The 17,208-nt window shown below is 32.7% G+C and overlaps 1 protein-coding gene across 1 annotated transcript; it reads left to right on the top strand.

The window, feature by feature from the left end:
* The first annotated feature begins 559 nt into the window (after positions 1-559).
* On the top strand, positions 560-9,674 carry LOC127712203 (uncharacterized). The gene is made up of 2 exons (XM_052218501.1): positions 560-695; positions 8,171-9,674. Coding segments are annotated over exons 1-2 (1,263 nt in total). The 5' UTR covers positions 560-694; the 3' UTR covers positions 9,433-9,674.
* The last annotated feature ends 7,534 nt before the right edge of the window (positions 9,675-17,208 follow it).

Below are 17,208 nucleotides of genomic sequence, written 5' to 3'. Positions count from 1 at the left end.
ATGTTTTCAGACCTAATAATAATTTACAAAATTTCAGTTGTACCCTTTCAATTATGTCATTATTTCCAATACCCCATACTTCACAACCGTACAGTAATATTGGTTTCACCATTTTATCAAATAAGTCCAACTGACTACATATAGAAAGATTATGAAGACGACCTAGTCTTAACACTTCGTAAAGAGCCTTAGTGGCCTTTTCTACGCTAAATTGTTTTGTTTTATTGTCAATTGTGAACTGACCCGAGTTTTTTGTTTAACACGACCAGTTTGTGCTACTGACATTATCAGCAGATCAGAGAGTACATCAAAGTAATAGTGTATAAATTACCGATAATTACAAATTACAGTTACATAATGTAACTAATTGCACCGAAAACGGACTTATTTATTTTTTCAATGGTAATAACACGATTTGATTATCAAATTATCAACATGTTAACTCTTAATAAATACACCCCATGCGGTTGTTTTATACAACGAAGGGGTACATCTATATTTTTTTGGAACTTCAACTTTTAAAAATTATAATTTTTTATTTTTTTTAAATGTGTTATTCGAAACCCTAAATAAGCCTCATTTACAACTGGCCAATGAATTATATTCTGCACAAGAACTTTTTGGTATATGATTATATTTACCGATTTAAATCTGTCGGTAATCAGTTATCAGGAGATAGATTCATAAGAAAAACAGTAAGTAAATCTCGTCCAATATAAATTAGTTTGTTTAGACAACTTTTAACTAACCTAGACGAAAACGTTCATCAGAATATTTAGGTAACATTTTTTTAATGTTCATTTAGATTTTAACCATATGTATTTGCTTACTTCGTAACATGCACATGTACAATGCTTACAGTGTTCGCTAACCAGTCCAATATAATGGAATTTGATGCGACTGTCATATAAGTGAGAGGTTTAGCTAGCTATAAAACCAGGTTCAATCCACCATTTTCTACATAAGAAAATGCCTGTACCAAGTCAGGAATATGACAGTTGTTATCCATTCGTTTGATGTGTTTGAGCTTTTGATTTTGCCATTTGATTAGGGACTTTCCTTTTTGAATTTTCCTCGGAGTTCAATATTTTTGTGATTTTACTTTTTATAAATAGATTAATTAAATTTTTTAAAGCTTTGTTTTAAATTAAAAACAATGCCTGTAAACTTTAATGAATGAAATCGTATTAAAACAGCCCAAATGTAACATCTCTAGAATCAAGTGATGTAGGTTTGAAGGGTTACTAGCTCAAACTGTGTATAGGGAAAACGCGGGTAGTATTTATTCTGCCATAGGCGATAATTCTAACATTTTCTAAATTTACCACTTTTTATAATAAAAATCAGGACAAAACAGTTATGTGTGGCATTAGTACTTTACTATTCTGTTTTAGAAATTGAAGTGAAATAGTGTCATGACCATCTTCGAACGGAGCTTGTTTATGGTATCCATGCCCACCGTCATTTTACATCAAATTTATGAAAATTTGGAAGTCTTTTCGAATAATTCTTAGGATTATATTTCAAAGGGTTTCAAAATTTATATTGTAAATATACACACTGCAGTTATCAATAGATAAATAAAAAAATATATATATTGTAACCTTAGACGAGATATTTCGACTGACAAGATTTAGTGGAGATATCGATTACGGGGAAGGACTGAATTATTCGGGTTATAATAGCTAGATTGATGATCAGTCTTGTATGTTTTAGTCATCCGACATTAATTTCAAGTCTACATCGCCTTACAGATCGGCATATTTTGACTTCATTTACTGGCTTCTTTTGTTTGGGTTTAATAGTAATAAAGACTACTACTTCTACGGGGGAGTTTAAAGACCTTGTTTACCCATGAGGGTCTCGCTCGGTAGGTAAAAAAATATGAAGTAGCAATTCTTACCTTAATTTATACCTTTTGTTCTATTGATAAAAATCTATGGACTAGTTTAGTGTCCAGTCTTCACTGTACACGTGTGTGTATATGAAAAGTAAAGCAAATTATAATTCAGCTGTACATTTTCAGCTTTGAATATTAAAAAATAAAATAGATAAGGCACCGACCGTTCATCTTAAGAGGGATGGTTTTTTTCCTCGACAATATTAAATTTTATTTTTCAACTTTTTTAATCACAGACAATTGTTTTCAAAAACATACAGGAACAAAAAATTGTTTAAAACATAAATGTTTTTATTGATTTTATTAACAATCCCTTCTCTATTTGTGACATTTTGTTCACGCATCGTTGTCAATATAATGGAATTTGATGCGACTGTCGTACAAGTGAGAGGTTTAATTAGCGCTATAAAACCAGGTTCAGTCCACCATTTTCTACATAAGAAAATGCCTGTACCAAGTCAGGAATATGACAGTTGTTGTCCATTCGTTTGATGTGTTTGTGCTTTTGATTTTGTCATTTGATTAGGGACTTTCCGTTTTGAATTTTCCTCGGAGTTCAGTATTTTTGTGATTTAACTTTTTTCTTTTCTTCGGGTAGCAGCGGGGGTAAGGCTCTCGCTTTGAAAGCAGAAATCAATGCAATTGAATGGGGGCAACGGTTCGAATCCCGTCCAAGAAAAAAACCTCTTAAACTTATACCTTTTTTTTAATTACCATATTTTTCCTATAATTTTTATTTATACAAACTAGGCATTATTGACATCATCATGGCAATTTGGAAAGAACAAAAGATTTATTGACATGGCCTAATTTTCTATAAATGTACATGTAATACTTAAAAGGAATTCTATGTTTCCGTAATCTTTTCCAGACAAGGTTGATTTACAGGACATTTAATGACTTAACTTAACTTAAATTTCAATTTCAAAAACACAAGATGCCATATCATTTTTCCATTTTCGCTTACATTTAACTGTTTTGTTCCTTTCTTTACGCACAGGTAGATATACTAGTCAACAAAAGAAACGATACAAGGCAATGTATTTTCCATATATAATGAAATTGGATACACTGTACCAAAGTAAATAATTGCCCAATTGGTCAAATATTTACAGAGTGTTACTTTCTTATCAAAACCACAATGATTAATTTTGATTTGAGGCAAAATCGCGATTTTTTGTTGTTGCAATTTTTGTTATTTCAAAAATCGTATTTTCTCCAAAAAATTCAAAAATCGGTATTAGAACTTAAAACTTTAAACTTAAACATGGTCTGCTTAAAATTTTGAATGCCTTTGCAGATATTTGAATACTTAATTCTCATCTATTCGAAATTAAGTGCCGACTTTTGTTATCATTTTCCGCAAAATAAATGTGACCCCTGTGTTCAATAATACGGTATTTTCTCACTTTCCAATTTGTCCAGATTCTTTTAATCATATGCATTTGCTTTGCAAATGAATGTTTTTCATTGGATAAGTTAACATATTTCCTATTTATTATATTTTATGATAAATTGGAGTTCAAACTTGTGTAACGTTACTTTTGTTGACTAGTATAATTTTATGATGAAAATTGTTGACCTGTTCTCTCTATAGTGTCGTAAATGATTTTATTACGGCTCAGTACAGCACTGTTCCGGGTAACAAATGATTTTATTACGGCTCAGTACAGCACTGTTCCGGGTAACAAATGATTTTATTACGGCTCAGTACAGCACTGTTCCGGGTAACAAATGATTTTATTACGGCTCAGTACAGCAGTGTTCCGGGTAACAAATGATTTTATTACGGCTCAGTACAGCAGTGTTCCGGGTAACAAATGATTTTATTACGGCTCAGTACAGCAGTGTTCCGGGTAACAAATGATTTTATTACGGCTCAGTACAGCAGTGTTCCGGGTAACAAATGATTTTATTACGGCTCAGTACAGCACTGTTCTGGGTAACAAATGATTTTATTACGGCTCAGTACAGCACTGTTCCGGGTAACAAATGATTTTATTACGGCTCAGTACAGCACTGTTCCGGGTAACAAATGATTTTACACTTGTCTAAGTACAAACATTCAGATAGTTCTACGTCTTTTTCCGTTTTAACTGACAAATTCTGGACAGAATTGACCATTTCATGAATGTCTACATTAATACCAATTTTTACGGATAAAATCGATTTCAAAACTTTTTTACGAAGTTTAACAACGTGTCCTGTAAAGTTTATCAAAACAGTGTTTGTACTTTTTCTCTTAGAGTGGTTCATATAATGAACTAAAGAGTCATTTGTTGTACCTTTTCTCATGGAGTGGCTCATATATTGAGCTAATGAGTCATTTTTTGTACCTTTTCTTATGGAGTGGCTCATATATTGAACTAAAGAGTCATTGTTTGTACCTTTTTTCATAAAGTGGCTCATATATTAACTTAAAAAGATTTTTTGTACCTTTTCTCATGGAGTGGCTCATATATTGAACTAAAGAGATTTTTTGTACCTTTTCTTATGGAGTGGTTCATATATTGAACTAAAGAGATTTTTTGTACCTTTTCTCATGGAGTGGCTCATATATTGAACTAAAGAGTCATTTGTTGTACCTTTTCTCATGAAGTGGCTCATATATTGACTTAAAGAGATTTTTTGTACCTTTTCTTATGGAGTGGTTCATATATTGAACTAAAGAGTCATTTGTTGTAACTTTTCTCATGGAGTGGCTCATATATCTAACTAAAGAGTCATTTTTTGCCAACTTGTACATCCAATAAAGAAAACAACAAATCAAACCTTTTATATTTAATATTTTTGAACAAACAGAAAAAAATAGTGATTTTATCTAAGTCGTATGCACTGTGTTTCATCGCCACCGGAAATTTAGTACCAACGAAGCGAAGAGAAAAGGGAGAAAATAAACAAGGTAAGAATTCCTTTAATTTAAACCATGTCTACTGATTTAATGAGGTTATCGCTTATGACACGGTTTTCTGATATATAATGCTATAATCTTTTATTCCAACAAGTAGCAACCAAAGGCATGGTTGTGTGTTATACTCAAAGCTGTGCACACTTGGTTCCGGAAAATTTTCGTTCTCCGTCGCTCCGCTGGCCAAGTTTTCAAATGTTTTTCTTTCTTTTTCCAGAGTTAATTTTAGATTATGGTAGTGTGACTTCATATTTACTTAAATTCGCTATCAATAAGAAGTTTTATAAAGAATATTATGTACCAAAACAATGTTTATTTAATGTACGCCGAATTGCAGGACGTGGTACGGCGAATTGCAAAATAACAAGTTTTCTATACGGCGTATTGCAATATACTGTATAATGTAAAGTAAAATATGATAGTAATCACTATAAAGATAATATAAAGAAACGATATGGTGCACATACCAAAGCGTTACCAGCTTACAAATATACGAAATAAACTACATAGTAAATATCATAAAATATTTGCCGTTAATTTCATTCAGACGTCATCATTGCGTACCATCATGGACGTGTTTTGACAGACAACAATGATATCTATATTATCCAAAATATATTTATATGTCGTTATACTCATTAATATCCTACTACAATGTAAGACTCTCTTACATGTTGTAAGGGAGAATTTTCTAAAGTTCTATAAAACAACGATCATTCATCATTTGTTGGGTTTTTTTTTAATACATTGTTTTATTTTAAATTTCTTGAATACATAATATTTTTAGAAGGAAAGTGAACAAACTACTTTGTTATCATTGAAAAGTAGGGGGAATCGACAATACATTGTTTTTCGAACTAATATTCTAGTCAGTTTCGGTATTTTATTGGAAGATAGCTTCTTTATTTTTATTTCGGTCGACGCAAATGTTTGTCACGAGAGAAAAATCAAACCTCCCCGAGGATTAATGGTCGGTGCGTAAAGTATAAAACTTGACTTACACCGAAAGAAATATAAGTTCTGCTGAGTTTTTGTCTCGAACACCTCAATCTCGGCTCACTATCAAGACAGGTTTTCCTTCTCCTTTCTGTAAATAACAACGTCAATTCAGATTGAAATGCAGGTAAACATTTGGCTACAAATGTAGATACTGCATACTTCTGCATACGATGGTCACATGCACATGTTTTGTAACTCTTCAGATGTGTCCTTTGGTTGTGTTTTGCCTGTTTTTTTGCCTATAACAGCTCTTTTTTTTCTTTAAACTCTCTAAACCAATGCCTTGGTTACCGTGCTTCCTGTATTTAAACACGCTTTACTTATTTCGTGCCATTTTAACTATTTTTTTACATTATCAATATTTTATGACTGGGAGAAACTAATTTTTGATTTGTTCAATGTCAATTGACTACATTACATTGCATCTAATATCTGACGTGAAAAAGAGGCGAAAGTTATTAAATCATACACGTGAACTCCGACTTCCTCCACCAATATAAACTGACCGCCAGTAAGTATGAAGTCACACTATCATAGTCTAAAACTTTGTCTGTAAAAAGAAAGAAACACAGTTAAATATCTGGCCAGCGGGGCGACGGGGACGATTGACTTCGACATTTTCTGATACCAAGTGCATATTATACTTTTGAAATATAACACAAAATCTTGTCTTTGTTTGCTACTTGTTGACATAAATGATTAAAGTACTATATATATCAGAAAAACGTTTCATAAGCTGTTATCTCATCAAATCAGTAAAAACGGTTTAAACTAAAGGAATTTTTACCTTGTTTTTTTTCCTTGCTCTCCGATTCGTTGAAACCCAATTTCCGGTGGCGATGAAACACAGTGACTATATGTGTATTAATATACAGTTGTGAACACATGGCCATACATCCTGTCCATACTTTTTTTTTCAAAGCATAATTTCATGCTTTTTTTCAATCTGTTTATGAAGTCTTTACACTAAATCTGTTTGAGGTGTTCTGTTTAGTATTTAGACTGGGTAAAAGTTTATTTATTATTAACTAGCTTAACATATATGCGAGAACTGTTTTGGTACTCTGTGTGCTTTTTGTTTTTGTTTTTGTTTTTGTGCGTCGTGCAAATCTGATGAGTCGACGCATTTCCAACTGATGTTGACAGCTTGTTCGTATGTTGTGCTGTTGTTCTTTTGTGTAATATTGTTGCAGAATGAGTGAATGGTTCCCATCAACATAGATTGCTTTTAAATATTGTGACATCCTACCAAATTATTACTTTGAGTTGGGTAGCTCAATAGTTGTGAAAGTGGATCAGATGAGGTTTACCATTGTAGAAGACCTCTTTTAAATATCAAGCAGGGGCGCATCCAGCCATTTTTAAAAAGGGGGGGGGGGGGTCCCAACCCAGGATAAAGGGTGCGGTTCCAATCATATGTCCCCATTCAAATGCATTAATCGTCCAACAAAAAGGGGGGTTCCAACTCCCCCCCCCCCCCCCTGGATCCGCCACTGTCAAGCAATGTTGCCCATCATTCTGTAGTCATGATATGTGCGGTGTTACACCACTATCTCTGGTTAGGGGATGATTGATCGTTCATAAACAAATTTGTCTCTTGTGGAGAGTTGTCTCGTTGGCAATTATACCACATCTTCTTTTTGTCATATTGACCCCTCCACATTTGTTTTCCGTTTTTAGATTTGTCATAAATCTGACCGTTGGTTTTCTCTTTTGAATTATTTCACATTTTGTTATGTCATCCAATATATAGCTGACCATATATACGGTATTGTTTTTTCAAACTGTTGAAGACCATACCATGCATACGTTTACCTATAGTTGCTGACATTTATATTTGGATATAGTTATGATTATGATTAGTTGTCTCATTGCCAATTATAACAAATCTCCTTGGTTCGTTCTAAAAAAAAGTCTAAAAAGTCGAGACTATATATTGCAGATATTTTTTTCTTACGGTCATTTAAAAGTATAATAATGCAATTTTGTAAAATAAAAGCAAGAGAAAAGCGGTCGAAATCATTTGGAGCTTCTGCATGTTCTGTGACATGTCATAGTGGGAGAATTTATATGAATGAATGTTGAATATAAGCTGACAATAGTGTCAATAAATAAAAAAATAAAAAAACCCAAAACGAGACAATTGATTGTAGATTGTTTCTTTCGGTCATTGTCAGGTAGTATTGGTCTTTCACATTTTCGTAAAAAAGCTCACATTTTAAGTTTCGGAAATCGTTTATTAATTTTATATTTCAGTATATTTAGAATAGCGAATGGAAACGGGGAATGTGTCATAGAGACAACAACCCGAATAAAGAGCAATGTAATTTATATATATTTATTTATTTTTATTATCATTTCAGTGGTACCTTCAAAATGGTCCTTCATGACGAGTCTTTTATTAATTCTTTTCTCAACTGTCTACAGCCTTTCTACGAAAGACAAAAACGCAGCTAACTATGGCCTTGCAATTGGAAAAGGGATAGCTGATCTGCTTGAAAAGAGAGATTTTGCAAAGTCTTTAACAATGATCGGGAAAAGTATTGGTCCCTACCTTGGCGCATTAGGTCCCATCGTAGGGGTCATCATGGCGTTCATCCCATCCGAGTCTGCTGAGTTAGCTTTCATGAAAAAAATGATGAAGGAGATCGACACACGCTTGGATCATATAGATAATCGATTTAACGATATCGAACGACTGATTGAATGGAGTGTTGTTAAAGTCAACTTCGGGCAAATAGAACAAAATATAAAAGTAGTGTCGCGTGAGTTTCAATATATTTACGCTGTTCCGCAGGCTGCAGTGGAAAACAGGAAGGTGCTTTATCTTTCGAGATATGATAATGATTATCAAAATAGTGGCACCAAATTGTATGATGTCATTGTCGAAAAACAAGGTCTATTTCAAGAAGATCTTGGTACTTCCGTCATGCGTTATACCAAAATTGACCGCAGAAAGACGCAGTTATTTCTTCTCGGTGTTATGCAACTTCTCTTGCAAGCTGTAAAAGTAGAATTAGGCTATCTTCTAGTTAAACAATATACACACAACGCACATTTTATGCAGTTGGATTGGGAAAATAGAATACAGAAAGTGCGAAGGAAGTTCGAGGAAATTGACAACCAGTGCGTAGTAAAATATCACACTCAATCCGGAAATGATATTGACGAATATTCTTCCGCAAACAAAGATCTGACGAATAGGCAATTTGCAAATGGACTATTAAATCTCCTTCGCGGAAAATACGACTGGAGGGACTGGGTTGTTATCGCCTATGACCCAGTAAAGGGCGGTGACAAACATTGGATTGGGGTCAGTGGAGGACACATGAAATTTAGGAAAGATGGAAGAAACATAGTAGTGGCAAGTGTAGACAAGAGCCATTCAGTCATGGATTTAGCAAGAGCTGAACTGGAAATGAAAACAGTATCCACGACAAAGAAGAATTGGTGGCACGGAATCGTGGCTCGAGCGGCAAAAGATATTTTTTACTCCTTAGATAAACGAGGTGCCTCATTGGTTAGTGTTATAAGGTCTGACGAGGATGCAAATTACTTTGGTGACTCTTTGAGAGCGAAATTCGTCCGCAGAGCGCCTTATTATGAGCTTCTGATGTGGGGCTGAAAGATTTTTATAGGTGTACACGGAGTGGTATTGTCACTCGTATGATTAAATTAAATCTATAATTCAATGTATTTGTTATTACCATTCATTTATTTTGCAATGACAATGTACGTCTTTGAATACGTTGCGTTCAGTCTGTATATTTACAACAAAAAAAACAACAACATTTGTATGATACTATTATTTATATTATCTTTTAAACACTTCTCGATACAGTTTTGAAAATTAAATAATGAGCTCAGGTTAGTGTTCAATATTTGCCTGTACCGTAATTATTGTATGATATTCGCCAAATTAAAAAAAAGAAATTAACATTTGGAGACATTCACATATATAACTCATAAGCGTCGTCAACAATATTTGTTTTGCTGGAGAAAAGGATTCCTAATAGTTTTACCAAATTCCTTGACATCAATAGATAGTTATTAATCTAAAATAAGGAGATATGGTATAACTATCATTTAGACAATTATCCACGAAAGTCTTCTCTCACAATGCCGTTGATTGAAGCAACTTTAGGTTCCGTACGGTCTTCAACAATGAGCAATACCCATAACGGATAATAAACTATTAAGTGTGATTAATCGATGGTTACGACTTTTGAAATATTTATGATAATAAGGCCAAAAAAATAATACATGTGTTTCCGCTAACGTGCTGGGAAAAAATAGGGTAGGTAGGTAGGCAATATCATTTTATTTTACAAACATTTTTAGCTGGTTACTACTAGGGAATCTGTCTGACTTTAACAGTGCTTGCTCAAAAATGGCATAAAAAGTGTTAGGGTAGGTAGGGTTAACGGAAACACATGTATTATTTTTTTGGCCTTATGAGATGCTGTATGATAGCCAATGAGACTACTACCAACCCAAATTCAAATGATCTGGATTTGACGAACTATAATAGGTCACCGTTCGGCCTTCAACAATGAGAGAAACGAATATTGTAGTCGGTTATAAAAGGCCCCGATATGATGATATGTAAAACTATTCAATTGGAATTATAAAAACCATTGGCTTTATTTTTGACTGAAAAAATAACGAAAAACAAATATGACGGACAACCAACGTCAACTACTGTTTTACAGGCTCATGACTTTGGACATGCACATATCTTCGCCAGAAAAAAAAGTAATCGTTTAAATCCTGCCAAAAAATGCTGAAATTGTTTATTATAAACCTTGAAAATAACGAACTTTTAGTTTTGTTTAAACTCAAAATATAAATCTGTCTTAAAGAGTTTTCGTTGGAAGCTTGGCATGTCTAAATATAAAACTACAATGTATATGCCCAAAACTCAAATTTTCCACTTTCATTGAGGTACAATAGATATTTATATTTACAGATACATAGTTTTCATATTTTTCTTTTTTGTTTGTTTGTATAGTTTTGACTGCCAATATACTAATTATTTAAAAAGTACATCTTTTTTCAAAATTGAAAACCACCCCCTTTTTTGTAAAATCGGATACGTTTACCCGGGAACATTATTTTATGATGGTTTTCAATTTTTTAGTTGAAAAATTAAATAAGGAAAAAACAATATGCACATTTGCTATCATTCTACAGCAAAAAGTGAATTTAAATTTGAATTAAACTTTTTTTTTTTAAATGGCTGTTGACCTTTGACCTTGAATTTTTGAAAAAAAAAACAAACTGCACCATATATTTTTTTGACGAGTCGACCGCATTCATTTTAAGGAACACACATTTTAAAATCAAATGATATTTGATATAACCGTATTGTAGTTCTGACGATCAAATTTAGAAAATCTCTGGCTCTGGTCACTGGGCTAATGAGAGTATTTCTTTTACTGTAACACTGCTTCTATTCTTATAAAAGCGACGCGCCTTGAAAATATGAAAACATGTAGCAGTTTTGTTATAAGACGATTTCTTTTGGTTTTGATTTTAGGAATTGAAAATATTTCTTAAAATAAGTTATACTCGTAAAATAAAGTGATCAATATGATAAGGATGATATAAATTTCCCAGATATCCTTTTTTCATAATCATTTGTTTTGATTTGTTTTTTTTTTATAAACTAAGTATTACGTGTTCGTCCGTCTTTTTTTTTATAAACTAAGTATTGTGTTCGTCCGTCTTTTTTTTTATAAACTAAGTATTGTGTTCGTCCGGTTTTTTTTTATATACTAAGTATTGTGTTCGTCCGGTTTTTTTTGGGGTTTATAAACTAAGTATTGTGTTCGTCCGTCTTTTTTTTTATTATTAACTAAGTATTGTGTTCATCCGTCTTTTTTTATAAACTAAGTATTGTGTTCGTCTGTCTTTTTTTTTTTTGTTATTAACTAAGTATTGTGTTCATCCGTCTTTTTTTATAAACTAAGTATTGTGTTCGTCCGTCTTTTTTTTATATAAATTAAGTATTGTGTTCGTCCGTCTTTTTTTTTTATATAAACTAAGTATTGTGTTCGTCCGTCTTTATTTTTTTTTATAAACTAAGTATTGTATTCGTCCGTTTTTTTTGTGTTATAAACTAAGTATTGTGTTCGTCCGGTTTTTTTTTTATAAACTAAGTATTGTGTTCGTCCGGTTTTTTTTTTATAAACTAAGTATTGTGTTCGTCCGGTTTTTTTTTATTATTAACTAAGTATTGAAGGATGAAAAATTTTGTCCTGCATTTTTTTTTTTAGTTGTAATCTCTGTCCTGCATTTTTATTTTTCACTCTATTCGGTCCTGCCTTTTGTATTTTTAAGTTTATCCTGACTTTTTTTTTACCTAAATTGTCATCCTGACTTTTTTTTTGCAAGTGTCTCATCCTGCCCTTTTTTTAACTCAAAACTCATGTCCTGCCTATTTTTTTCAAATTTCATCCTAGCCCCCCATAAAAATCAAATGGTAGCTCCCTAATAAGAAAATCAAAGGATGATTTTAACAACAATTTAATTAAAAAAAATCATGAACAGTAACCCGTCCACTACTAATTGGTGGAAAATGGTCAAACAATTATCCAGATTAAAATCAAACGACTCAAGTGTACCTCCATTAATGGTTAATAACAACTTAATATTTGATGAAATCGAAAAGGCAAATGAATTTAATCGGGTTTTTTTCTTCCCAGTCAAATATAGATGACTCAAGTGCCATGTTACCTGAAGAACTTCATAATATTAGTGATGTCATTAGTAATATAGAACTTACTTTTACTGAAGTTGAAGATATATTGAAAATTGTTAATCCCACAAAAGCTTCTGGTCCAGACCTCATAAATCCCAAATTATTAAAAGAAGCATCTTCTGTATTAAAGTATCCATTATGTAAGCTATTTAACTTGTCCTTAAGTACATCTACTTTTCCAGATCAATGGAAAAGAGCAGATGTTACCCCAGTTTATAAAATTAGTAAACCGAATGACGTGAAAAACTATATACCTATTTTTTGTTGAGTGTAGTTTCAAAGTGTATGGAACGCTGTGTATATAAACATGTTTACAATCATTTAAAGAGTAATAACATTTTAACCAAAAATAAGTCAGGCTTTACACGGAGGGATTCAGCGGTTAATCAATTAATTAATATCTCAAATGATTTTGGAAATGCTTTAGATAGCGGTAAAGAAATTATGGTAGAATTCTGTGATATAAGTAAAGCTTTTGATCGAGTCTGGCATAAGGGACTCCTATTCAAACTTCAACAAACGGGCATATCAGGTTCTTTATTAAAGTGGTTTGAAAATTATCGGGTGGTTATTAACGGTTCAAGTTCTGAATGGCTACCTGTAAATGCAGGCGTCCCACAAGGGTCCATTCTGGACCCTCTCCTTTTTTTGATATTCATAAACGATATTGTAGAAGATATTCAATCTCAAATTAAACTATTTGCAGATGACACTTCATTATATATTATGGTTGATAATCCAACAGAAGCAGCTACAAGTTTAAATAACGATTTAGATAAGATTTATAATTGGTCAAAGAAATGGCTTGTGAATTTTAATGCCCAAAAGACTGAATCAAAGTATGATAATTTCAAAAAAAATAAATAGACCCTTTCATCCTCCATTAAATATGAATACCCAAGAGCTACAAATAGTAAGTAAACACAAACATCTAGGTGTCTTTTTTTCTAACAACGGATCTTGGAACGACCATATTGAATATATAATTTCTAAATCTTACAAAAGAATAAATATAATGAGAAAAATGAAAAAAGTTCTTGATAGCTTTACACTTGAAAAAATTTACTATCATTTGTTCGCCCAATTCTCGAATATGCCGATGTCGTTTGCACTCAAAATCAGAATTTGATTACTAAACTTGAAAATATCCAGCTTGACGCAGCGCGTATCGTCACGGGGGGTACTAAACTTACTAGTATTAGTAATTTATATGTGGAAACTGGATGGGAAAAATTATCGGATAGGCGACGCAATCATAGATTAATTCTTTATCACAAAATTTTGAATAATAAAACTCCAGAGTATTTAAGAGACTTAATGCCCGATTCAGTAGGAAGTAGACATTATACAAGACACAGAAATAATATTACACAACTCAACACACGGACCCGTTTATATTCTGAATATTTAAGCCCAGCAACAACAAGACTATGGAACACTCTTAACTTAAATATAAGAAAATGTGAATCTCTACCATTATTCAAAAAACAAATTCGTACCCAAAATAGTAAGGTCCCAATGTATTATTATGTAGGATATCGTCTTGGTCAAATTATTCATGCTCACTTAAGAATGGATTCAAGTTCATTGAATTCTCACCTATTCCTTCGCAATTTAGTAGACTCCTCAAACTCTCGTTGTGGTGATGAGAAACAAATTCTCACTTCCTGTTATCTTGTCCCATATACACTGATTTAAGACATGAACTATTAGCTTCTGTTTCAGTTCTTCCTGTCCAAGTTGACACACAAATTTTGCTTTTTGGATCAATGGTACTCTCAGATGAGCAAAATAGTCATTTATTTAGTTTGGTGCAGAAATATATTATCAAAAGCAAACGTATTAACCCTTGATATTACTGTTTCATCATTCAATAGGAGCCCAAGTATTTCACATTGTATACATTACAAAAATTCATGTTTATTTTTTTTTCTCTATTGTATTTTCCACCTTTTTCATATTTATATATTCATTACAGAGCATGCCAGTATTTATATTTATGTATCGTTCAATAAGTGTATTATTTGTGAAATAGGTGACAGATTTGTAAAAGCAAATTTGCTTGTTTCTGAATCTTTAATATTTATTTCAATTGTATCATATCGTTTTGTGATGATTTATCTGAATAAATATTGTTTAAACTAGTATTGTGTTCGTCAGTCTTTTTTTTTATAAATTAAGTATTGTGTTCGTCCGTCTTTATTTTGTTATAAACTAAGTATTGTGTTCGTCCGTCTTTTTTTTATAAACTAAGTATTGTGTTAGTCTGTCTTTTTTTTTATAAACTAAGTATTGTGTTCGTCCGTCTTTTTTTTTTATAAACTTAGTATTTTTTGTGTTCGTCCGTCCGTTAAAATCGCCATTCTATCCGCCCGTCAGTCCCGTTCGTCCATCCGTGCAGTTATGAGTCTCATGTCTTTGTTTCACTGACCATAATGGTTCCATAGTATCTGCCAGGCTATGGTGAAATGTACTTAATGAGAGTTGGAATTACTGTGAAAAAGATGAGGTTGAGCGCTCACCAGTAACCTGTTTACATCAGTAAAAGTCGATATCTAGTCTAATTTAAACGAGAAAAATCGATCTTCAATGGGACTTAAAAAGTCCACCTCCAGATATTGTTACAAAAAGATCGATTTTTTTTATCGATCTTTCTTAAAGTGTTAACGCTCAGATCGATCTTTTTTTATCGACCATTCTTAAAGTGTAAACGCTGAGATCGGTTGTGATCTTCTAACATTTTCAACTCTACTCGTCGACGTATACGCAGTCATGTTCATCGTCATTATATATCACCTGCTGTCATTTATACAAAAAGAGTTAGGTATTCATCATATTCGCACGAAGCTTCATTCAAAATTTCATTCGCTATACAACTTATGTTTGGAAACCACTTTTATAAACCTCCATTCAAACCAATACAAACTTACAGCTATCATATCGGATATTGCTAGTCACAGACATTTCAATTCGCATTGGAAAAGATGAAAAGGAGAAAAGATCCTTTATATAACTTTCCTTTGCCAACAAAGGTTTCGATGCCATCAACTAGGACAATATCCTTCATCATAAATCAGTTCACTCGAAAATACCTCCCTATTTTAAAGATTAGTCTGTACCTATCATTTCTTATACCTATACTAAACCAATTTGAACTAAAATTTTCATTACAAACACGTGTTGCAGGATCAAAATATTGACGACGTCAAGTACCTCCGGGTTGCACATGTGCTAGTTCACCATTCATATATAATCCGGCTGACCACGTTATTACTGGTGACCTAAACATTGTCAATAACACTTCTCTGCGAAATGTGTTATCCAAAGACCCGAAATATCGTGACCCTAAATCCATCAATTGGAAACACAACTTCAAAATACTGATGGATTCAGTCGAGGATTATGCCAGGCAATGAAACGAGAGAAAGAAGACGTAAATACTCTTTTCGAATGGATTAAGGCTGTGAGGTCGTTAATACAAATCAGAATTAAAAAACTGAATGGGTCTATGAATACCCATGCTACTGTGACATAAATCTTTAAAGCCCCAAATATTGCAAAACATCTGTCCTACCTCCATGACAACTATGTTGTTGACCCCGCAGATAAAGCCCCAAACAACATCGTGTTTGTGTGTAAATCACATTACATAACCTGCTTGATAAATGAATTAGGTATTGTCAATTTACTTTGGAAACTCAACATGTACCCCCATGACTCTAACAAAGAAGGAAATCCTGGTTAATCATAGGTCTGTTCTATGTTCTTTTGGAATTTCAACCAAAGATGAAGAACTGGATCTTCCTTCACTGTATCGGATACCTAAACTACATAAGTGTCTTCACGAACAACATTATACTGCTGGGTTTTCCAAGTGCTCCACGAAACCTTTTTCTAAATTATTAACAATTTTATCAGCAAAAGATTTTAGAGTACATACAACATGTACAATGTAAGACTCTTTCATCTTGCAATAGTATTGAACATTTTACCTTTTTACACTTTAAACAAGTATTCCCCATTCATAACTAAAAGACAAATTGAAAGAATTGGTCCTGCTATGTTTCATTAAAAAAGGAATGCCAACGTAGAAATAAGTATCTTTTCTTAGGGAGGGATGAATCTTACTTCGTGAAAAATCACTCTGATCCAAAATAAATTCTCTGAAACTGACATTATCAAGATGCTCGATTTCTTAATTGACAACATATTTGTTACATTTGGAGGACGTGTTTAAAAAAAAAAACAATCGGCATTCCCATGGGAACCAATTGTGCCCCTCTTCTTGTCGACTTGTTCTTTTATTCATATGAGGCTGTCTTCATACAGGAACTTATTAGGAAGAAAGAAAAGAAAATAGCAGTGTCCTTAAGGCTTTAATATAAAAAAAAGAAGATGTGGTATGATTACCAATGAGACAACTCTTCATAAGAGACCAAATGACACAGAAATTAACAACTAAAGGTCACCGTACGGCCTTCAACAATGAGCAAAGCCCATACCGCATAGTCAGCTATAAAAGGCCCTGAAATGACAAATGTAAAACAATTCAAACGAGAAAACTAACGGCTAATTTATGTACAAAATAAAGAACGAAAAACAAATATGTAACAGATCAACAAACAACAACCACTGAAT

The sequence above is a fragment of the Mytilus californianus genome, unplaced genomic scaffold (assembly GCF_021869535.1).
Source record: "Mytilus californianus isolate M0D057914Y unplaced genomic scaffold, xbMytCali1.0.p SCAF_8, whole genome shotgun sequence".
NCBI classification, from domain to species: domain Eukaryota; kingdom Metazoa; phylum Mollusca; class Bivalvia; order Mytilida; family Mytilidae; genus Mytilus; species Mytilus californianus.
This window is presented reverse-complemented; position numbering and strand designations above follow the sequence as displayed.